Here is a 24,130-nt window from a genome sequence, read left to right as displayed (position 1 = left end):
ATTGTCCTTGTTCACTCAAGCCATGTTTCAAAAATGCTGAATAAGACCTTTGAATTAGCTCTCTGGCTCTCCATGCTCTTTCGTCCAGGTCTTCTTCTCAAACTCTCTCTCTGTATCGCTTATACAGTATTGTATCTATTCTTAACTAACAAGTCATGGGAATTGCACCTGCAAGGAAAAGTCATGTAAGCAGTAAATGGAAAACGATATTTATGCAAAATTTAAATGTAGGCCTAACAATGTCAATTTAGTGTATAAAATCAATGGCGCAGATACATTGTTCAATTTTTTTGTCTGTTTAGAATACCAGTGGCATATTTCTCACAGTGATCATAGGATGGTTACATTTTCTGTTGACCCATCTTGTAGAGTAGTCAGAAGTGGACATAAAGAAAGATAGTACAAACAAAGTGTACATAAACATATTATTCTAGCTATCGAAAACTATTAAGGGCAAAATGTAAGTAGACCGGAAATTAAGTGCATATTGAAGTACCTTAGCAGGTGTTCCTCTGCAGACCCTAAACTATATTCACTGTACAAAATCATAGCTGATTAAATAAAAATATTCTGTTTGAAGCACACTGGTATATTTTCATTACCTCATGATTTTATTATAATAAAAAGTAAGTAGAAGATTGATCAAAGAGGCAAAGACGATAGGTATGGGATTAGCGGCATCTTTTTGGCTTTGTCAATGCTTGTTTTTGTAAAAGTTTATTGTTGGAGAAGCTGCCGGGTCCTCATCAATCTAAAATAAAATTTGACTAAAAGCGGGGAGGAGCCGTGCCAGCGACCAAGATGGCCGCTTGAGTCTCGGCTCCGCCGGCCGTCACATCCTGACTAGCCATCCAGCATACTAACCTGACACCCGTCCCTACCATTGGGTGGGGGACCAGCACCTCAGTTACTAGGTGAAATTCTGGCTCGATTGGACGTTCCGTTGTCAGAATTTCGTCGTCTGAAACTTTGAGGCCTACGGACGTGGAAGCCGGGACCCCGAGTTTGGAGGGGTCCGAAGTGGAGTGCAACATCGGCCTCGGGGACTGGAAGTGGTCGGTCGAATCCTGGCTCATCTTGGGAAGGTCTTGGCTGGACGCCCTGAATCCATCCATATTGGCCTAGGGTCACATTGCCGAGGAAGTAGCCAGGACCCTATTGGTGGTGACGATGGCGTCGAAAGGGGACTCTAAGAAGCCCCAGTCGAAATCATCGTGGAATACCAGGCAGATCCAGACCAACAAAATTGACAAGTATGCCCTCTCTAGGGGGTCCCCGGTTGATTCAAAGCGTATCCAGACTGGCGGTCGGGATGTTGATTCGATCGTTGAAGACCCTACAATGAAAGACTTAATGGCAGCGATCACCGGGGTCCGCTCATCCTAGGATAAGATGGACACTAAATTGGACTCGGTGTCGTTCGAGGTGGTCCTCATACGGGCAGACCTGGCCAAAACGGCGGAGAAAGTTAAGGGCTTGGAAATCAAGACAACAAGCCTCATTGAGGATGTATCGGAGCTCCAGAAGGAGGTGCGAGACCTTAGGGCGGCCCGGACCCAATTAGATTGAAAGCTCGATGAATATGAAGGACAGGTGCGCCGCAATAACGTCCGCATCTTGGGAGTACCGGAGAGGTCAGAAGGGTTGACTCCGGACCTCTTTGTCAAGGAACTCGTTCTGCAACATCTCAAGCCCAGGAGTCTCAGTAACTTTTTTACGGTTGAGAGGGCCCATAGAGTTCCTGGTGGTCGTCCGAAGACTGGAGCACCTCCCCGTCCCATAATAGCCCGGGTCCTGAACTTTCGGGATGGAGACGCTATCCTGAAAATGGCAAGATCCACGGGTCCGCTGGCCTACGAGAACGCTTCACTATCGTTTTTCCCGGACTTCACTCAGTTGGTGCAGAGGCAACGGCAGAACTTTATGGCCATCAAGCGACGCTTGAGGGACAGAGATATGAAGTACTCGATGATATTTCCGGCCCGTCTTCGGATCGAACATGATGGGCAAACTTGGTTTTTTGACAATTCTGAGGTTGCTGCGGACAGGCTGGATCAGATTGTGGGCTCGGATCCCGGGGGTCAGGCCCGGACAGATGAGGAAGAACAATGACTTGCTGCTGTGACTGTACCAAATCAATATTACTAGTGACATGATGGAACTGGTTGGGGTTGTTTTTATTTCCCCCCCCGTGGACTATTATTTGTGATTTCCTTTTGTGTATGGCTGAACGGGGGGACAGCGGTTGGTTCGGGGTGGTGGGGGCAGGTGGCCTGTTGTAAGGTCCTCCTCCGTTTTCTACTTTTAGATACCTGTAGTTAGTTGGGGGTGACAGGCACACTGCGAGATGGGGATGTGCGTTTGCTACATGCAGGGGTGCTGAGAGGGTGTTTGGGGGACTATTACCTGGGGGGATTTGATTGTTGAGTTGTTTCTTTTGTGTGACCAGAGTCCGCTATGGGTGCCTAAGGATATTCTGTTCCTTTTTGGAGATAGGAATGGCCTCCGCTAGATTGGGCTTGGGGTTTTCCGTCCTTAGTTGGAATGTGAATGGCCTGGGTGATAAGATCAAGCGCACTATGGTGAGTCAACTGATTAGAGGGCACTCGCCCGACGTGGTGCTACTACAGGAAACTCATCTCATGGGTAAGCGTTGTATGGCACTTCACAGAGGAGGCTATATACTAGTGGCTTATGCTGGCTTTACTTCCGGCTCAAGAAGAGTGGGGATCTTAGTAAAGAACTCTTTTCCCCTCACTATCCAGTCGACGTGGTCTGACAACAGAGGCCGATATGTTGGAATTTCCGGGTTGTGGGAGGGCAGGACTGTCACCTTTTTGTCTATCTGCGTCCCCCCAGCATTACAGGTGGATAATTTCCGCGATTTGAGCCGTGTGTTTTGACTTTGCCCATCGGGACTATGGTGCTGGGCGGGGACTTCAATGCAGTACTGGATGGTGAGCTAGACAGGCACCCCTCCCGTGTGCTGTTGCCTTCCCGTAGATGGCTGGCAGATTTTACTGCCGCATCGGGCTTGGTGGATGGATGGCGCCTTCGCACCCCAGTGATGTTAGCTATACACACGTCTCTCCAGCGCATCACGCACCCTCTAGGATAGATTATTTTTTGTTACCGGCGTCTCAGGCGGCCTTTATTCAGGAAGTGGCTCATTTGGCGCGGGGGGTGTCTGACCATTCACCGATAGGGCTTCGATTGCGGATGGGACAGGGTGATGTGGGTAGGGTGGCACCGATTAATGCGTGGCGTCTGAAAGACCCTTCTGTCAGGAAGGAACTTGTACGTGTCACTGACCATTATCTTCAGGAGAATGTAGGTTCGGTTACATCGAAGTGTTCCCTGTGGGAGGCATACAAAACTGTCGCAAGGGGGGAGGTTCTCTCCCTTGTATCTGGGCAGAAGAAGAAGAGCAGGGCGGAAATAGATAGGGTGGAGGCGGAGTTATTGGTTTGGAGGCTGCTGTCTCCTCCGGGAGTGACCCTGGGGCGGGGCACCGCCTCGGGTTGCTCCGGGATGAGTACAGGACCCTGACACGTGACAGAGCAAAGACGCAACACGCTACCACGCAGAGTAGAATATATGAACATGGTGACAAGGCCGGGAAGTTGATAGCATGGCTGGAAAAGGGTGATTGGGGATCTAGATTGGTGCCGGAACTGCGCATTGCGGGTGCAGCAGTCTCGTCGGACCCTCAGTTAATCGTAGACGAATTTGCCCGTTACTTTGAGGAGGTTTATGCCTCAGCAGGGGACTTCACGGAGGGAGAAAATGCCAACATGATTCGGGATATTCCGATGCCGGTGCTGTCGGCAGAGCACAGGGATTTTTTGGACTCTGACATTACGAACGACGAGGTGGCGATGGCCATCAGGGGGGTTCATTCCGGCAAGGCTTCAGGCTCAAACGGTCTCCCCATTGAAGTGTTTAAGCTTCACGCTAACCGTTTGGCCCCGCACCTGAAAGACATGTATCTTGAGAGCAGGGACCGCGGTGAGTTACCATATGATCAACGCATAGCCAATATCGTGCTTATTCATAAGGAGGGCAAGCCGCGCCTGGAGTGCTCTTCATATCGTCCGATCTCCCTGTTAAATGTAGAGCCTAAAGTGTTGGCCAAACTGCTCGCCGCCCGCCTAGTGAAGGTCATCACAACGCTGGTGCATCCGGACCAGTCCGGTTTTATGCCGCGTCGGAACACCGCCCTCAATCCTTGACGGCTTCACGAGGTGGTGGCGGGTGCATCTAGCATCCATGAACCGGCAGTGTTGTTGTCCCTGGATGCCACGATGGCCTTTGATCGAGTGGAGTGGCCGTACCTCTTTGCGGTTTTGGAGAAGTTGGGGTTCGGCCCCGAATTTATTGGTTGTGTTCGCCTTCTCTATTCTGCTTCTCTGTCTCGTGTGGTCGTTAACAACCATAGATCCCGTGACTTTTCACTTGGGAGGGCACTCGTCAGGGATGCCCTCTCTCACCGCTGTTGTTCGCCCTTGCACTGGAGCCGCTCGCGGCATGGGTGCGATGGGACCGTTCGATTAGAGGGCTGCGTTGGACACCTGAGTGCGAGGATAAGATCTTGCTTTATGCTGATGACATCCTGTTGTATCTGACCTCCCCCCACAGTTCCCTGGTGGTTTTTATGGATATCCTTGCTATTTTCGGAAGGCACTCCGGCTTCGCCATTAACTGGGCAAAGTCGGTCCATTTTGTGTTAAGCGGCGATCCACCTAGAGTGTCGGAGAACAGCCCGGTAAAGTTAGAATTGATCAGTTTTCGATACCTGGGGTTCCAGATTTCGAAAGACCCCAGGTACGTTTCAGCCTGAATCTACTTCCCCCGCTGGCCAGATTGCGAGGTGATGTCGCTAGATGGAAGGGATTGCCGATCTCTATGTTGGGTCGCGCGGTCCTCTTCAAAATGATGGCTCTCCCGCGCTTTTTGTACGCTCTGCAGAATTCCTTTGACCCGGTGCTTCCGTCGTATTTCAACGAGATAGAATCTTTGCAGCGCGGCCTGTTGTGGGAAGGGGACCGCGTATTGCTTTGTCAAAATTGATGTTGCCCTGGTATGATGGAGGCATCGTTCTCCCTAATATCAGGAAATACTATTGGGAGTCCCAACTGGCTCCTATTAACCATGCCATCTATGGCTCACCGGTTGACCCGGGCTATGCGATGGATCGTGGCCAGGTGCCCGGGGGAAGAGTATACCAGAGTGTTGTATGCGAGGTGCTGTCGTTTCCCTTTGCTTGGTCCTCCATTGACAGCGACGAGGGTATGGCATGAGGCCAACAGGGCCATCAAATGGGAGGGACGAATAACGCTTGCTACTTCTCTGTGGAGTTCGGAGAAGTTGGGCACTCTTTGGAAAACGAAAGGGTTTGGCCGTTGGGACTTGATTGTAATTACTCAGGTGCGTGATGTGTGGGGCAAAGATAGGGTGTTGACGTTTGAGGAGCTGCAGGCCCAGTATCAGCTGCATGAAACGGAATGGTTTAGATACCTTCAAGTCAGTCACGCTCTACATGCTGTGATCCCCAGTGGTGTGACGCCTCCAGTGGCCTCCCCGCTGGAGGACAGATTGCTGGATGGTCATTTGCCCGCCAAGGCAATATCACGGACCTATAGGAAACGTATTAACCACTCTGGGGATCCCCTGGTGCGGCTAAGTGAACAATGGGTGGCAGATGGCTTGGTCCTGGATGAGGAAGATTGGAGGGAGGCGGTCTCATCCCCTAGGGTAGTGGCTGTTCCGATGAGGCTCCGTTTGGTCCAACTACGGATTCTGCACCACTCCTACACCACAGGCCCTGGATTGTTGAAAATGGGGTTGGCCGTATCTGGGGATTGTTGGAGAGGGTGTGGAATGCCTGGTACGTTCCTTTATATCCTATGGGAGTGTGAAAGAGTCATGATTTCTGGGCCAGGATACATCTGAAGATGAGTGAAGTTTGGGGAGTGCGGATAGAGTTGGAGGCGCGTCACTGTTTGTTGAATGTTTGGGAGCCCTCCGACCTCTCGATTCATGGCAAACTTTGGGTCACACTAACTTGTGCGATAGCCAAACGTAATATTGCACAACTCATGGGGTGCTGCTCGAGCGCCTCGGGTTGGGAAGTGGATGGAGGACCTCGACTGGTGCATGTTCCGGGAGAGATCCGTGTATGTGTCGAGGGGACGACCCCGCAAGTGGGGCAAGGTATGGGGAGCGTGGAATGCCTTGCGGGGTGACATTTGTACACCACCTGATGTAGATCCTGATAATGTGGAACCAGAGGACACCTAAGCCTGTTCCTTACATTTTTATATTCTGTCAAGTTATCTCTGGTGGAGGTCTATGTTCTCATTGTATACATTGGCAGTCACTCAATGCGCTCTGGTCGGTTGTGTATTGTGTCAAGTTTTATTATTGCTTAATAAAAAGATGTTTTAAAAAAAATTCGACTAAAAGCAAAAATATTTTTTGTCTTAAAAAGCACACATTGCCATAGTAGTCCTTGACACAAGAGCACTATTTTGTGAGGGGATGTGCTCCTCGTGAAAGGACAGAATGCCATCATTGTCAGCATAGTGAGTGAATTGCTGAAGTAAGTTGGCCTATTGCCCCATGTTGCTTGCTGTATGTAGAGAATGAAAACAAAATGTGAATGACACAATAACAGATCAATGGATAACGAAGGCTGGGTAAAAAGCCTCCTATAAGTGAGTATTTTATACATATCATTTTTGTAAAATCTAAAAGTTTAAAAAAGCATCTTCGACCATTCCTCTTTTTAAATATCATGATTGAAAAATATATAAGGATTCGGAGGGGGCTATTTCTTGACTTTTCTGATCTCGGTCAAGGCCCACGGATTCCACTGATAGATCAAAGTGGTGGGAAAAGTAGTGAATGGGGACAAAGGCAAAGGGATGCTGGCCCTGATACAATTAATGAATAATAATAGGTCCTGTTATGTCTCCTGACATTGGATGATACCACTATATAGTTGAAGACTTCCTGGAGATACGTCAGAGCTGTTACCTAGTTATGGTCTTATTCTTATCATACATCATATAAAATCTACTGCTCTTATATATTAAAGGACTTTAACATGGTAGGATATGGAAAGTCAATGACCCCAGGCTGGGTCCTCGCACTTTGATACACTGCTATATACAGGTATTACTACTATTGTTTCCCAAACTCCAAAAGGTTTTAAAAGACTTTTAAAGTATGCATGCTCTTACTTTAGGAGACGTCAGTCAAACCTCATGCTCTTGAAAGCCAAAATTAGTATTTTTGCTAAAGAGAGACATAAGAGAGGTATGGTATATTGAGTGCCTGATGGTTAAATTAGTCAAGGATTATTTTTTTCTTGATGAGTCTTCTGGAAATATGGGAAATGGTGGACTGACTTATTAAGTATGTTTCCTCTTGCTTGGGTGGTATCATTATACATTATTTTAAATATGGGGCCTGGGTCCTAGACATATGTAACCTAGTTGTGGTTTATGGCTAGAGCTTTTTCTCAAGAAACTGAACGGAATACGTTCATGAGAGCTATTGTGGGTTTGCTGTGATATACCCCCCTCAGCAATAAGGTTAAAATTGGGGCTGATCCCTTTGAGTATCAGGATTCAAGCAGTCACATTTTCTTCCTGGTTAAAAATAGCTGTCGCCAGAAACCACTAATCCAAACATGCAAAATACAATAAAGGAGATGGTTGCATGAGAGGACCCAAGCTCTTACTCCTAGCTTATTCACATTTCCAAAAGTTGGATTCGTGGAGTAGGAAGAACATTGTATCCAAGGCTATACTTTATCAACCAAGGCTTTATTGAAAGAACTGACTCTTATTAACCAAAACCAATCACAACTCAAAGAGTGGGATATTATATCAAGGCATTGCTCCCTGTCTTTCTTTAGTGTGCATAAGTTAGAAAATAATGCTGTATACTGTACTTCTGATCCAACCACAAGACATAGGCTCTGCAATGTTTAGATTCAAGTTGAACGTGCCTCTCCTGGGGGCTATTTTGCTTTGTACAGTTGTAGAATGGGGCTTGTTGAAGATCTAATTCATTTCCTTCTGCTTTGCACTACCTATAGGGGAATCTGCAGGAAGTGTCCTAGAGGAATTTTGCTGAAGATGGTAATTGCTAATAGATGGAAGGAAGTTTTTAGGTCTAACTTCACAGTGCGGCTAGTGTATCATGCCGAGAGAGATAGAGGTCTCTTTACACTATTGTACACCCTTCACACTAAGCATCAATCACACACCAAAGATACAATAGTAGAATCCACACTTAAATCATTCAGGATGTACTAGGGCCTTTCTGCAGCAGTGTCATAGATATTGAAAGGAATCTCACCCCACTACTGTGGCATGCTTCATCATTGGTTAATCCATCCTTCCCTAATAGGATGGTACTATCAGAGTGGTCTCAACCTCACAGTGAGAGAGTTCAGATGCAAAAATGCTGGATAATTGTAAGATCCAGAATGTTGTTAAACGTACCTCTTTGTAAACCCAAATGGATTAACAGGGGGCAGGGTTAAAAGAATTGATTGAATGAAGGACGTGAACTTAGGTATCATTCATCCTTTATTTGTCATTGTGCCTACATGTTTCAGCCCTTTACTCTGCCCCCAGTGCCTTCATCATCTGTATTGATGTTATTTCGTTTTGACCACCATTCTGAACTCAGGGAACTCATAAAATGCATTATCTGTCCTGCTTCGCTCCTAGAATCACTTTAGAGGGCCTTCACAGTTTAATGGGATCACACAATGCAACAACAGGGAGAAAGATTTGCATTTTTGGTATAATTTCTACGGAATAAGGATTTTCATCATTTTCTGAGAGATACTATTAACTTCCGGTAAAGGGTATAGAAATAGGTGGTTCAAATTGAGATGCAATGAGTTGACCATTGTTAAAGTTAGAAACTCACACAAACTCAGAATTAAAAATAAACAAATGGCGTCTCACACCATATATGAGCATCTAAAGTTACATAAGCAAGGCATGGTCAAAAAGTGTATTTTTTTTTTAATTAAATTTGTACTTTATTCCACCTTCAAGTTGCATACACAGCCGATATCGCCTACAACCCGGAGGCCGGCGGCATCAAAAGGTCACTCTCCAATCCCTGGGTAAAGGTGAAACACACAGCCGTAAAGACCAACAGCCCGGAGGCCTGGCGGCGTAACTGCAGGTGTAGAAGAAGTGTGCAGTAGTTTCAGTCCATGGGAGCAGCCGATGAGTGATCGCAACATATAAAAAGAAAGCACACCCAGCAGCGCCAGCAATATCAGTTCTAAGCGCAGGTTGGCGTGTCAGGATGGTGCGATCAGTGTATACACCCAGTAAGAACTGCGTGAAAACCCAGGGACGGAGTTTCTTCATCGGGGAACCAAGAAAAGGTGTATAAAGGGAATCAAAACCCCCAGACAAACACAAGCCCACCCACCCCAAATAAACTAGCCAGACTACCTAAACCTATGTCCACCCGCCCGCTCCCACCCGTCACCACTACCACAAACCCCTCAATAGGGCCATGGGTGTCAAGCACATGACTACTAGGGCGAAATAAAGCTCGGGTGGGGGATAGCGCCTATCGACAACTAGGACAGCCGTCCCCAGCAACCCTTCAACACAACACACCTCGAAGACCAGGCACGATTCACCACTCACTCACACCGCTAAGGCCCTCAACTACCACACTCCTCATCCACAGCTGTCGCAACCCCATCCTCCTGCAGCACATCCAGCTCCTCCCCCTCAGGATCCGACTCACCATCCACTTGCGCACTCTGAAACGCCCTAAACAACCCCCAGAAGTTTTTGGTGCGACTCTTCGGAGGCAGGAGTTCACTATACACCTCTGATTACGTGCAACAGTAAAGTAAGTCTGCCTCCCAACGCTTCTTAGTGGGAACTGGCCCCCGCATCCAACACAGTGCTACCAGGCGCTTTGCCGTCAATAATACCATGTCCGCAAGCCGCCTCACTGCCACCGGAAGCGGTTTGGAAAAACCCAGCAATGCGAGTGCCGGACTGGGCAAAATCTCCTCACCAAGAATAGTGCTGAGGTCCGCAAAGACCTCCACCCAGTATTTATGAAAGGCGGGACAAGTCCAGGCCATGTGGAGAAAGTCTGCAGTGTGAAAGTGGCAGCGCTCACATTCCGCCGAGTCCCTCAGCCCATACCTATGCAGCCTTTCGGGCGTGTAGTAGACACGCTGTAGGAATTTAAAATGCACCAGACGGTGCCGACCGTTGAGCGAGATTTTCCTAGTGTTGGTAGCGCAATAACGCCACATGTCGTCTGTGATAGGAGATTGGAGGTCAGCTTGCCAGGCCAACCGGGCCTTGGAGGGGGGACACTGCCGATGTCTATCACCCAGTGTCCTGAGAGCTGTGACCAGTTTGCGAGAAGAGGGGGTCTTGATTACATACGTGAGCTCCGGCACTTCCTGCGGTTCAGCCAGTTCCGGGCCCAACATGGCGAGGGCCGCTCTACGAACCCTATGATATTGAAAGCTATGGAGCAGCGTTGCCCCGGGGCAGGATTGAAGGACCTGCTGCAACGTCTTCAGGGTGCCATTTGAGAAGAGATCTCCCATGGTAACAATACCCAAGTCACGTAGCGCTTTCAGGACGCCTTTCTCCGTCAGTGGGGCCAACCAGGCTGCCCATTCCACGCGGAGCAAAGGTGAATACAGCAGCACACTCTCTCGGGAGCCAACCAGTGCATGCCAAGCATGATTCGTGGCAGCTATAGAGTCCAGATTGCCGACCCTCCGATCAGGCGGATAGCATACTGTTGCCGGGAGCGGGATGGGGTCTGCAAAGAGCCGTTCCAGTTTTACATGAGGGATACCAGGATCCCCATGAATCCATGTGTGAAGATGTGCTCCCTGAGTGATCCTATAGTACCGCTCCAGGTCTGGAGCCCCAAGGCCCCCCTGTTCATACGGAAGGGTGAGCATTTGCCACTGCACCTGCGGCTGCTTCCCCCCCCCCACGCCAGGCGGATGAGCGTCTGGGTAAGTTGCCGGAAAAAGGCTTTGGAAAGGACCGCCGGTATATTCGTAAATAGAAAAAGAAACCTGGGGAGCACTACCATCTTCATGAGTGCTATCCTGCCCATGAGAGAAAGCGGGAGTCTGGACCACACTTCGACATCATCCACCAGTTTGGAGTAGGCGACCCCATAATTCTCGCGAATCAGGATCTCCGGGTCAGTATGTATGCGTATCTCCAGGTAGCGGATGGAGTCCGTGGTCCATTGCAATGGGTACTCCGAGTCAAAAGGGAGTGTCACCGGTGTGAGGGGCAACGCCACTGATTTGTTCCAGTTGACGCGAAGGCCCGATAGAGCCCCGAACCTCACCACTTCCCGCAGCACCGCAGAGAGGTTAGTCTCCGGGTCCCGGACATATAGCAGAGTGTCATCCGCGTATGTTGAGATACCAATCTGGTACGTCGGAAAGTTTATCCCTTCGAACCGATGATACTCTCGTATAGCGCAGGCGAGGGGTTCCGCCACCATGGCGTACAGCAATGGAGAGAGGGGGCAACCCTGAGGCGTGCCCCTTCCAATCTCAATAGGATCAGTGACTCGGTTCCCTATCTTTAGCCTCGCTGTGGGCTTGTAATATAGGGCTCCCAATATTTGAAGAAACGGCTCACCGAGTCCAAACTTACGAAGGACCCTCAGCATGAACGACCACTCAACAGAATCAAAGGCCTTCTCCATGTCTAAGAAGATGGCTACAGCTTTGTTTTCGTGCTTGACATGTTGGATCGTGCCCAGTACCGTGCGGATGTTATAAGTGAGATTGCGTGAGGGGACAAACCCAGCCTGCTCTGGGGCAACAAGGTCCGGGACCATCAACGCTAAACGGGTCGCAAGTACCTTGGCATACAGTTTCGCGTCCACATTAATCAGCGACAGCGGTCGGTAAGAGCCACATTGATTAGGGGGTTTACCTGGCTTCGGGATGGTAATAAGCAGCGCCTCTCTCATGGATTTCGACATGCTGCCCTGCTGACAAATGTCATCAAACAAGAGCATCAAGTACGGGACAAGTTTGTCCTGAAAGGCCTTGTAGAAAGCCACCGTGAGACCATCCGCTCCAGGAGCGCTACCAGACTTCATGCCCTCCAGCGCCTCCGTTATCTCCTCCTTCTGGATTGGGGCCATAAGGAACTCCCTCTGCCAGTCGGCTAAGAAGGGCATTTGGATGTAGCTTAAATAGTCGTCGATTTCCTCCTCAAGGTGTGCATCCCTCGAAGAGTAGAGTGCCGTGTAGTAGGAGTGAAATTCCGCCAGGATATCATGCTCCTCCGCCACCATCTCCCCAGCAGCTGTCACTAACTCCTCAATGACCAATGGGGGCCTGCTGTTGCGCATCAGTTTAGCCAGGAGTGCACCAGGCCGCTCCCGATCCCCATAAACCCGTGCTGTCGCATATTTGCCCATATGTTTAATTTCCCTATCCGCCTCCTCCTGAAATTCCTCTAGCAGGGACTTAAGTGTGATTGCGTCAGTGGCGTCACCCGAGTCCACCGCCTGCCGCTCCAGGTCAGTGAGCTGTGTTTCAAGCAGTTGCAGGCGGCGCCTGATAGCCTTCAGCACCCCAGAGTGCTTTGCCATAGTCATCCCTCTGATGTACACCTTGAACGCATCCCAAAGCACTTGAACGCTGTCTACCGAACCCACATTGGTTGCGAAATAGGCCTCTATGTCTTCGGCCAGTTCCCCTCTGAAAACCTCGTCTAGTAGAGAATACGGGGGGAACCTCCAGGTGAACGGGGGAATCCTCCTAGGAGGAGCCACCAGCAATAAGAGTAAGGGCGAATGATCAGACAGCGTGCGCGGCAGCACCGTACACCCCTTCACCGCATCGAGCAGAGAGCGGGAAACAAACCAGTAATCTATGCGCGTATGGAGGTTGTGGTAGGCCGAGTAATGAGTGAACCCACCTCGCCCCGAGTGTCTATGACGCCACACATCAAGCAAGTCAAGTTTCACACATTCCGACAATAGAAGCAACGCCGAAGCAGCAGGGGATCTAGGGGGGCCCGCAGATCTGTCCAGTTCTGGGTTCAACACCAAGTTAAAGTCCCCCCCCCACAACATTCTAGAGCCCGCAAACTGCCTGCAGCTGTCGGCGAGCAAAGAATAGAAATCTGGGGAATCGTAGTTGGGGCCATACACATTCACCAGCAAGAGATCATGATCCTTCCCAACACAACGTGCAACCACATACCTCCCTTCCGGGTCCACCGCCACCCGTGTCATCGACAATTGGGATTTGGGATTAGCCCAGGTGAGCACCCCCCTAGCATGCGTGGTGAACCCCGCAGCAACACAAGCGGGACCAAGACCCCTCATCTGCAACATAGGACTGGAAAGCGGCAGATGTGTTTCCTGCAGCAAAGCAAGGTCAATTCGGTGGCGCTGCAAGTACGCTAAGACCTTCCTGAGTTTGCGGAAATCGTTAAGCCCTCTTACGTTCCATGATAGCAATCGCAGAGAGCCTAGGGCGCTCTCTGTGCCTAGAGACTCAGTGGTCGACATAGCAGGTTAGAGAAAATAGTATGGCAGAGCAGACGAAGCATCAGACACAGTGCAGTAGTCGGCAAAAACAGACCCCCCACCCAACAGACCCCGAGCCCCATACAACATATCAGCAGCAGCACAAGAACATAGCCAACAACTACCCACCCACAGCCGACCAACCCCAACCCGGTCAGACAGAGCATGGCACTACCCACCCCGAACCCACCCGAAACAACCCACTACAAACCCAAGACCCCCTAGAGAGTCAAAAAGCCGAAAGCGCAGGGGCAGAGGTTCTAGCTAGACAATAATATTCTCTAACAAGGACCAAATACAGTTGTCGCTCCCCGCCCCACCCCCATTGCTATCGACACCCCACCTAAGCTCCAGCAGGAAAGCAAGTAGAGTGGTGGATAACCAGTCCCAACGTTCTACAGGGACCACCTCCCCAAAAACAGAAGTACAGCAGTAGAAGTCAGAGCCCCGCTCAGTGGCACCACCCTGGGCTCATCAATCGTGGTTCAAAAAAAAAAAGAAGGCAAAGAAAAGGCACATCGGGTTCTGTAATGCAACACAAACATTCACGATGACGTAGCCAAACCTGGCTCTGTGGCGAGGGGCAGATCAGCTCTGACCATCCAAAGACACAGCCTCCTCCTCATCTGTACGTTGACCCCTCGGGCTGTTGCGCTGTTCCTTGGCCCATTCCTTAAGCGACTTTTTTAGGTCCGCTGGGTCGGTGAAAAAGTGCGAGTGTCCCTGTTTGTTGATCCGGAGTCTCGCCGGGTACAACATGGCATAGTCCAGCCCCATATCTCTCATCTGTTTCTTATAGGGGGCGAAGCGTTTCCGTTCCTCTTGTACCCTCGCCGTGAAGTCAGGATAGAGGGAAATGTTCATGCCTTCAAACTGTAATTCCCCTTTCTCCCTCGCCAGCCGTAGAGCCAGATCGCGGTCCCTGTAATTCAAAAGTTTGGCAATGATTGGCCTCGGTGGGAGGCCGGGCTGCGGCTTGGGACCCAGGGTGCGATGGGCCCTCTCGACGATAAACATGGGGGAGAAGACGTCCTCCCCCAGCAACGTGTGAAGCAACTTCTCAACGAACAGTTCCATCTTTCCAGTGTTGGTGGATTCCGCCACCCCTGTGATGCGGACGTTGGAGCGCCGTGAACGCACCTCCAGGTCCTCCGTTTTGTCCTGTATGACCTGGAGGAGACGGCCGAATTGCTTACGGTCCTTATCCCACTCCGTCTGGGCTTCCTCCGCCTCCGTCAGCCTACGCTCCGCCATATCCAACCTCTCCGCATGTTTGTCCACCCTCTCAGACATCCGGTCCATTCTGAGTGATAAGGCGTCGATTTTTGTGCCAATCGCGGACATACTCTCCTGCAGACCTTTCTCCATGGTACCGAGCATTTCTCGAATGTCCGCGCAGAGCGAGCTATCAGCCGTCTGCGACGAGGTTTCCGGGGGAGTCCCCTCCGCGCCCCTTGGTCTCCGTTGTTCGAACGTGAGCTTCGGCTGGTTTCTGTCGCCCTTTCCCATGGCGGTGCTCACAGTGTGTTGACTAAGCAAAGAGCAAGAGGCGGCTCAATGCAGGGGGGGCGCCGGGAAGGCGAACTCCGGGAAGCAGTCCGGTGCGTAGCAAAGAATGGAGGCCAAAAATGGCGGCCGCGGGCCGCGTGGTACAGGCTAGATTAGGGGGACGATCCCAACCTCCAGACTGCAGGTCACACCGCCGGGTGCCGAGAAGCGCCAGTACACTCCAATGAACACGTCCCGGTACCAGTGTCTTTCCGGTCCCCAAGCAGACTAGAGTAGCGGTGTTGCCCGCCAACCGGCGTTCGTAGGGTGCAGTTTCCCGCCGTCTGGTTCTCGGGCCACTCCGGAGTGCCCCAGGCCTCCGCCGATGAGTCGCAGTAGACACACACGTAGGGGCAGTACGACAGTGATCAATGGTGAAAGCACCGGTGCGAACCAGTCCAGAAGAAGCACAGGATAGAAGGCAGTCCGGCAGTCCGGGACCACACAGGGACATCACGCCGCACGTAGCGTTACGTAGGGCGGGCAGCCTCCAAGGATAGTCCGCGGATTGCGGCCTGGTCCGCCACGCCAAACTCCGCCAGCCTGTTGATCGATGCCACCACCGATTTCGACCCGGGAAGGTGCCCCCAGCAGCTCCAGGGATCGTAGAAGCAAAATCTGCCCCTGCTAGGGCCAGTGAGGCGCCAAAAAGGATATCTTTGACGAATATTAAAGGGGCTCAGGCGAGGAGCTCAGCTCTCACACGTCTTTCATGGACGCCAGCAAGCTCCGCCCCCCCCAAAAAGTGTATTTAAGATGTGATAGTGGCCCAAACACTCCCACCCTTTGCCAGGGGTGCACAAGTGCATTGGACAAGGAAATAGCTCTCACCCTTTGGGACTTATTGGCTTTTGCAATGGGCTTTAGCTACACTAAAATTGTTGATATCTATAACCAGAAAATGTTTTGTTAATTGATTCCTATGTAGGGCAGGAGAGCAGACGGAGGCAACTACCTTATATCTTCAGAGATTTGCACCATCTCAGTAGACTTCCAAAGTGAAAGCTGTTTTCAATAATGTTCAAAGTGGTACAGGGTGAAATTGTGGGTGGATTATGTGTACGTAGAGCCTTTAGGTTTTAAGGATTGTTTTTTAACTCTTTACATTTAATTGTTTTAGATGAATACGAGGAGCGGTACCTGGACACCCCGCTGACCAGCCAGACATTCCGCTATTCGGATCAATCTCCAGCTCCAGAGCTCACTCCCGACACCACCCCCAAGCAGTCAGCCAAGCGCCTAGAGTTCGTCTATCTGGTAAGTTGATGTACCCGGGCAGAATATAAGGAGGACAAGATAACTGAGGGGCTTAAAGTAAGCAAGGCCAAGGGCCAGGGGCCGTAGGGAATCGCATTATAAAAGTAAATTGTCATGTATTTATTGTCTCAGCATGTATTTTCTTAGAGGGCAGTCATGGGACTTCTCTCTACCATCAGCAGCAGCATCATCCCTGTCTATTGTACTCCATGGCTCAGTGGCATGCGGGTTCTGGGCAGGGCAGTGTTTCAAGGGCAGAGATGCCGCTCCCACTCTCCTCTGGTGTACCATTGGGCATCCAAGCCACCTTAACAAATGTTGTGAGACCAGCTGCCCAATTTAGGGAGCGACCCCTGGCACTCTGCACAGAATATTCTGAAAATGTGCCTGAGGTGGGAGGGAAAGCTCTGCCCGTGACAGAGATGTTTTAAATGTGAGTTCTGGAAATGAACCCCCCAATTTGTGAGTGACTTTCGAGGATCCTAATTCTGCCCAGATAATAGCCAGGAAGGGGCACAAACAGGGCATGGATGTGAAGGCATAAGAGTGTAAAGACCCTGTGGTAGGAGGAACCATAAGGGCGAGGAGATAGGGTGGGCTAGAGGCATTAAAGGAGAGGGTGACCAAAGGTCAGCCACCAGAGAGGCTTTCTATTAATCACTAAGGTGTATCTCATTGCACCAGCGGATGTGGCCTTGGAGGAAACCCTCCCACAAGAGCGGAAAGACGACATGCAGTGATGCATCTTCGTCTAGTGGAGTGAATGTGTCTCTTCTGCTGCTCTGGTGGGTTAGTGGTCCAACCGTGACGTCCGTCGACCAATGCATCATCAATTGTGGAATGAACAGATGGTTGCCTATAAAAAGGTACTGAGGGTGAGGGTGTGTTGTTATGAGTAGTCTATCTGCACCCAGTAGCATCTTTTCCTTTATGAAGTTGCCTGCTGTATTTTTCAGACAGGACATCTTGAGTGGGCAAGCTTGACCTCTAGACCTACCTCCTTGGGCCTTGCTAAGGCAAACCTCTTGCTGCCGTTTACACCCATGCACCCCTCTCTGCCAGTTTCCTTGCTGCCTACAAAACGGGGAGATTTAGTTCTTTAATTAGTGAGTCTACCTAAACCCTTCCATTTGATGACCCTCTGCAGGTAAACCCACAAATAGAGGACTCAAGTGTTGGCGCTAAGAAGACAAGCAATTGATGATCAGTGATATTTAAAGCAGTGTAACATAACAAATTTAACATATTTAGACTACACATGCTCCGGCTATTCATTCATGCTCATCTGGTAACAAACAGGCGAATGGGCCTCAATATAAGGAGTGATGATCCTGCATAAGGTAAAGGACCAGTGACCTAGTAAACTCTAGAAGTGCCCTCCTCCCCTGGGTAAAGGTATTATCTTTCTAGGGATATTGAGCCCAGTCCATGGGATGCCGCAGTGCCCGGCAGTCATCTGGGATCACATCCTAACTCCATTTCAGGGATGCATCTTTTTGGATGCTATAATCCTTGCTTGAGGGCGTTAGGGAACGACAAACAGTAGAAGTATGTCCCTGTGGGTTGATCTCTCAGCTAACTATGTTAAGTGGGGGCTACTCCTTTGTGCCCTACTGCTAATTGCATTGCAAGTTGCCATGGTGGTCCATACACAACGCTAAGTTCCTGCTCTCATCTAAAGTTGTCCTACGCTGCAAAAGTAGACCATGATCCAGGTCAATCCCCATCCGAAGGGCTGCGGAGACACGCATTTACCCAGATTCCTGAACGCCAATGTCCCACCAAAATCGGGACGGCCCTTGTTGGTTCTTGCAGGCCCGACGGCATTACAGGGTGAACCAGCTCCCACCTCCGGGAAAGCATTCTGTTGAGTGGGAATAAGCTCTCCAAGTGCTAATCTATCACTCTGCTCTGCTCACTGAGTCATGCAAACCAAAAGCACTCAGCTTATTTTCCTGCCACCTTTCTTTTGACCCCAGTCACCATGCCCATTGCAACTGCTAACTTCACCAAGTGAAGTTGCCAGAACTCAGGTTTAAGAGGCACATCTAGTCACAAGGGACGTATCAAGAATGCTCTTTATAGCCTACACCCTACCCAATCTCTTTAATCGCCGGTGCACTACCGATGACACATTACTCTTTCGTGCACTGTGGTCCATTCTGGTTTATTCATTTTGATGTTTTAGGGCCTGATTTATATCTTGTCGCACGGGTTACACCCTCACAGCGTTGAGGGATATCTCGCCTGCCAAAATATAAATTCCATTATATTCTATGGGATTTCAGCGGCCAGGACCTCCTTCACTGTTGTGATGGACTCACCCGTCCCCTGAGATCTAAATCAGGCCCTTAGACTCAAATACATGTATTTACATATAGTGTGTAATGTACATAGCCATATGGCCACAGCCTATTGCTGTTTTTGATGGACAATGGATTAATACAATTAAAATGATTGAAGAAAAATAGGGTCCATAATTCTATTGTGTTTAATCATCCAGAAACTAGGTTTTAGGTACCTGTTCATGTGTTTTGTATTTCACCTGTGCCGACAGCCTGACACCAGGAGAGTGAGTGAAGACGAGACGACCACAGTGGGGGTGAGACCGCGGGAATCCTGCTTCAGTCTGCCAGCCACGCCAGACAAGCAGGTCACCTGGAGCAAAGCGTTCCCGCTGCCCACGCTGGAGGAGAGGAAGTGGCACCAATCAAACTCCATTCAAACCAATGTAGTGCCCATCAATGTCTCAGGTAAGGTCCTTACATTTCTTGTGGATGAGATTCCATTTACCAGGAGAAACTAGGTCAAAGGGATCCATCACCTCCATCCAAAAATATAAAATGGAGTTATGCCTATCATGACCACGCCCAGCTTTGGTACTGACTTTTCATTCGTGGTTTGTTGTAGTATATAGTGATATGAATACAAATCTTGATCTGAACCATGGACGTCTCTGTCTAGATTGGAACTGTGGAGTTCCTACAGTGATTTAGATTTTAAAATGATTCTGTAGAAGAAAGGATCAATCCCAATGTATCAAATGTTATATCCTATAGGTCTTTAATTGTTAAAAAATATTGAGCCTTATTTAGAGTTTGGTGGATGGGTACTCCATCACAAACGTGATGGACCATCCCTGCTGCTGTATCAGAAGTGGATTGAAATATAATTCACATGTAATAATGTGGTCGGGATATCAATCAGGTTTGTGACAGAGTACCCGTCGGCAAAGCTCTAAACCAGGCCTGTAGTTCACTAGCATGCCTTTGGTCTACCACCTCATTTTCATGCTGTTTGGACTATCTCATGCGTGCCTTATGTCTAGCATTTTCTAATGTCACCCTCTAGCACATGTTGTCATCTTGGTTCATGCTCATGTTTCTGGGGTTCCTCTTGTCCTCATCAGCATCTCTCAGATGTTAGCTTGGGTTCCATCCATCTTTGTGACTCTATCAATCATGCTCATTCCATTCATTCTTGTTGGGTCTATGGATCTCATGACACCTCAATATGCCATTTTTTGGTTTATTTAACCCTATTTGCTACCTACTCACAAAATGCTTCTTCTGCAGTGGCGCTTGGATATTTAATTTAGATGCACCAATTTAATGACGGCCACATGTTGTGCGTAGTGAAGACTTCTGTAGTAAATGCCCCACTCTTTTGATACCGTTTCTCTAAAATCGCATTGACCATATTTTTTTAATTTTTCAAATATAACTCTTAACATGTGTTTCCCACTACAGGTCACATAATTCAGGCTAGATTTCCCATCCCTAAAAATACATGACTTTCAGTAACTCTAATACTATATAAAAAAATTGACAAACCGGCTTTTTGTAAGCCTCTGCAACAGCTTTAAAACGGCATAATGTGAAGGATTATTGGATCTATTTCGACCCACAATAAAAAAAATAGAGATTTTGTCTAGGATTAGTGTTACTTTTTGTCAATGGGTACTGTAGGAAGTTGTATTACTGTGTGAGGGGGGAGGGTGAAACCCTTCTCAAGCAGTTACCACAATTTTTGTCTGGGTGTAACCCAAGCAACCCCAAATTAAACTATGCATAACCCTCTGGAAGCTTGCAGCTAAAGCAATCAGGCTCAACTAGACGGCAATGTATAAAGTGCCTCTGCTGCACAAAAACAGTAATAAAGGGAAAACACAACACACAGACACATCCCACATCAATTTAGAAAAATAGATTAAAATGCATTACATTCTATGACACCAAAATGACAAAAATCCAATCACTAGAACCAGATATATGCAATTTTAAAGATTTAAGTAGAAATAATGCTTAAAAATACAACACTCCAGCTGTGGTTATCTGGTCGCGCCAGACTGAGACAAAGTCACAAGTTCCGTCTGACTGCGCTGGAGAGAGGTCCAGATACTGGGACTAAGTTAGGCCTAATGAAAAAAGTATCTTAAATCCTGGTTGAGGAGCATTGCTAGGTCCCGCGTCGAGGATGCATCACACAGTGGCGGTTGCAAGAAGCTGTGGGGCTGTAATGTGAGGTTCTGCATTTAAAATGCATCATAGAGTAGCAGTAGCAAGGAGCTGCGGGGTGTTGCGATTGTGGGGTCCTGAGTCGACGACGCTTCGCAAAGAGCCAGTTCAGAGTAGCTGCAAGGTCCTGCAGGGGAATGCATTGTGCAGAGGCAGTTCCAATGCAGAGCGGCGAGGTGATGCATTGCACTGCATCGATTAAGCTTGTACCACAGTTGAGCGGGTAGAGCACCTTCAGACCTATTTCCAAGAATTTAGGACTGAGATGGCACCACATGGGTGCAGGTTTCAGAGTGTTTGGAGGTTTTGGTGTCTCTGAGGGTCTGAAGAGGATGCTAGTCAACTTCCCCTTGGAGTCCCTCCGGTGGTACTGGGTTCAAGATGCAGGTCCAGTGCTTCTCACTCAGGCAGCAGGGTGGCAGGGTATCAGTCCTTCTTGCAGCAGAGCACCACAGCAGTCCTTCTTCCGAGTCTTCCACCGGTCCAGATGTGCACTGAACAAAGAATACAAATGGAGGGTGTCTATGGAAAGGATGCTCACCCAATAACAGGACAACAAAAAATAAATGATTTGAAATAACTCACATACAAAAATAAAAATAGGTTTAATTGTACAGTCGGCCTGAGGTGCCTCAGTATTGATTGTTGGATCAACAGCTGCCTCGCTGCATAGATGAGAGACAGTAATCCTAGCATTGTAACCCAGGAATATTTTGGCATATAGTTGTTGCAGAGTGGAGAAAATAAATCTACCAGAAAATGAGCAGCTCAAATGGCAGATTTCACCCGAAAATTTAGAACCCATGGGTTACCCACCTGCAGACTTTCCATCAATGTCCAAATGTGGCTTGCCATATTTCCATGTATGAAAGCCCTGTGAATGCACCTCTATGGAAGATGACACTGGCAGTCCCCACCTTGACCATCCCTGGCCATGCTGTGGTGATGCCCTGGATAACAGGGCCGGAATTTGTAGTATTCCTTCTCATTTTCACTTTCATGCCGTGGTAGAGATTATCAGAGGTTACTCCCTCAATGTTGTGGCAGATTTCCAACTCTAGATATGGTGGTTTACCCTTAATTGTTTTTTAAGTATTTACCTCCATTTCTTGGCAATAATGGAGGTGGCCTAAGCAGATTAAGCCATTAGTCTGAGTACCACTTCAAAATTCTCACACCTGCCTTATTTGCTTCGATTTTCCCTATACCCACTCAACTCGGCCCTCAATCATACCGGGAATAAGGGAGCAGTTGTAGAGTGAGATTGATCTTTCTCATTTAGAGCCACCCACTTCCCTCAGCAATGAGCTTCCCCTCCAATTATTTGACTGCCCTTATCCTATACAGTTCTCTGTTGACTTTTTAGCTACATTTATGCTACACAGATATCACATACATACATACATACATACATACATGTTATGTTACAGCACACAAGTTCACTGGTCGAGATATTGGTGCTAACTGGAGGGTCTAGAGGATTCTGATAGAATCCTTTTAGGTAGAAAATACTTGACGGACAAGCCAGGTTTTGAAGGCATATCTAAACTGTGACAGATTTGACTCTGCACACAGAAGGTGACACCAAAGCCTCAGGCACAGATGAAGAACCTGTGACACCACCTCTTGGTTTACAGTCTTTGTGAACCATCAACAGGTTGTCCGAGGAAGAGCGTAGAGTGCGACCAGGAACATTCCTGGTCAGGAAAAATATATAAACCTAGGGGCCTTGCAATGAACTGCTTGAAAAGTCATACAGAGAGACCTAAACTGGATTCTGTGTGTGATGAGTAGAGGTTGTGCCTAGGTAAATCTAGTTAAGTTGCAACCTCGCTACTGCTTTTTGAACCATTTGGAGCCTCTTCAAAAGGGGAATGGGGAGGATGAGGTACAGGGAGTTGTATCATTTAGTCTGGAATCAATCGTTGCAGCAACCACCACTATTGTTCGCTCCCTCTTAGATATGGAAGTAATTCACACAGAATTCTATAATGCAGAAATTAAGAAGAAAATACAGAGGAAACTGCGAAACCAAAGAAAGATTTCACCAATTTCACTATGAGGCTCTTTTCTACAGGATGTGGACTCAGAAGGGGGCCTGTTTCGTGTGCTTATCATAAATGGCCAGCCAGAGATCTGTTCTCAGATTAATCACTAAAAACTCATTTATTTCTGTGTTCAGCTTTAGTGGATTGCTTCCCATCCATTTCCAGATAAAAAACATTGGGTGTTGAAAGACCTCATGTACTTAACATACAATAAGACTCTCGCGCAGTTCTCCAGGTCTCAATTTTATTGCCTTTTTAGATGTTGACTTGTTAACTCTTCCCGTTGTAAGTCGTTTGGTTGGCCTTATCTTTTCTAATTAGGCAGGTGAGACACAAGTCATTCGTCAGATTATTATATTTTAAATTCTGCAAGCCAGAGCTCTTTGCCAACATTTGCTGGTATCATTGACAACAACAATGGATGAACAACTGGCGAACATTCATCCACCTCAGCTTTTAGTTGTCAGGGCATACGTCTTTCAAATGTTCAAGGCCTATGGAAATTCTACTCCGTTTCTTCTACTGATAAACATTCTTAAATTGCTTCTTAATATACAACTCTACCTCTCCCCTCAAATCCTACAGATAATATTCCCTTGCTTAGAATCTTCCCTAAATTGTAATTCTTCAGCTCTGTTTTTCAGACAAGCATTGTCCCTCATTTCACCTTTGATTATTTGTCAGAATATCGAGTATAAAATATCATGAGTCCAAAATATCATTGTCCAAGAGACTTTCTGGTTGACCACCTGTGGTGGCGGTCTGCGGTCAGTGCACCCGCAACCTGGATCCCATGAGGCTAGAGACAAACAAAAATCCAAAAATGAGGCATTCCCAATTTGTGTACCCAGGATCTGGAACATCATCCCTATATCCATAGGGACCGCCCCAACCCTACTACAATTTCCTAAATAGGCTGAAAATTGACTGCTTTAAAGAAGACTACATCCACTTTTTCTCATAAAACTCACCTGGCCCTTCAATCGTTGACTGCATCTTTGCCTTTGCGGTGGTCCACAGATAATTCCACACTACACAAATACTACATAAATACACACATCTAGACACTTTTGCTGTCTCAGTCCTGTTACACCTGGAATCCCTCATCAACTGTATTCCTTGCCTTGACCCTGTGGAGCACTCTGCTGCCGT

At 48.3% G+C, this 24,130-nt stretch overlaps 1 protein-coding gene across 6 annotated transcripts in view; it reads left to right on the top strand.

Moving 5' to 3' along the window:
* NHSL2 (NHS like 2) overlaps positions 1 to 24,130 on the top strand; it is a 1,157,127-nt gene that overhangs the window by 1,111,471 nt on the left and 21,526 nt on the right. For all 6 annotated transcript variants that reach the window (XM_086942000.1, XM_086941999.1, XM_086942001.1 and 3 more), the window contains 2 exons: positions 16,277 to 16,413; positions 18,971 to 19,166. In XM_086942000.1, coding sequence (XP_086798126.1) covers positions 16,277 to 16,413; positions 18,971 to 19,166 — 333 coding nt within the window. The remainder of the gene's footprint in view (positions 1 to 16,276; positions 16,414 to 18,970; positions 19,167 to 24,130) is intronic.

The sequence above is a fragment of the Lissotriton vulgaris genome, chromosome 10, assembly GCF_964263255.1.
Source record: "Lissotriton vulgaris chromosome 10, aLisVul1.2, whole genome shotgun sequence".
In the NCBI taxonomy this organism is placed as follows: Eukaryota; Metazoa; Chordata; class Amphibia; order Caudata; family Salamandridae; genus Lissotriton; species Lissotriton vulgaris.
Note: the sequence above shows the minus strand (reverse complement) of the source record. Positions and strands in the feature narration are given on the sequence as shown.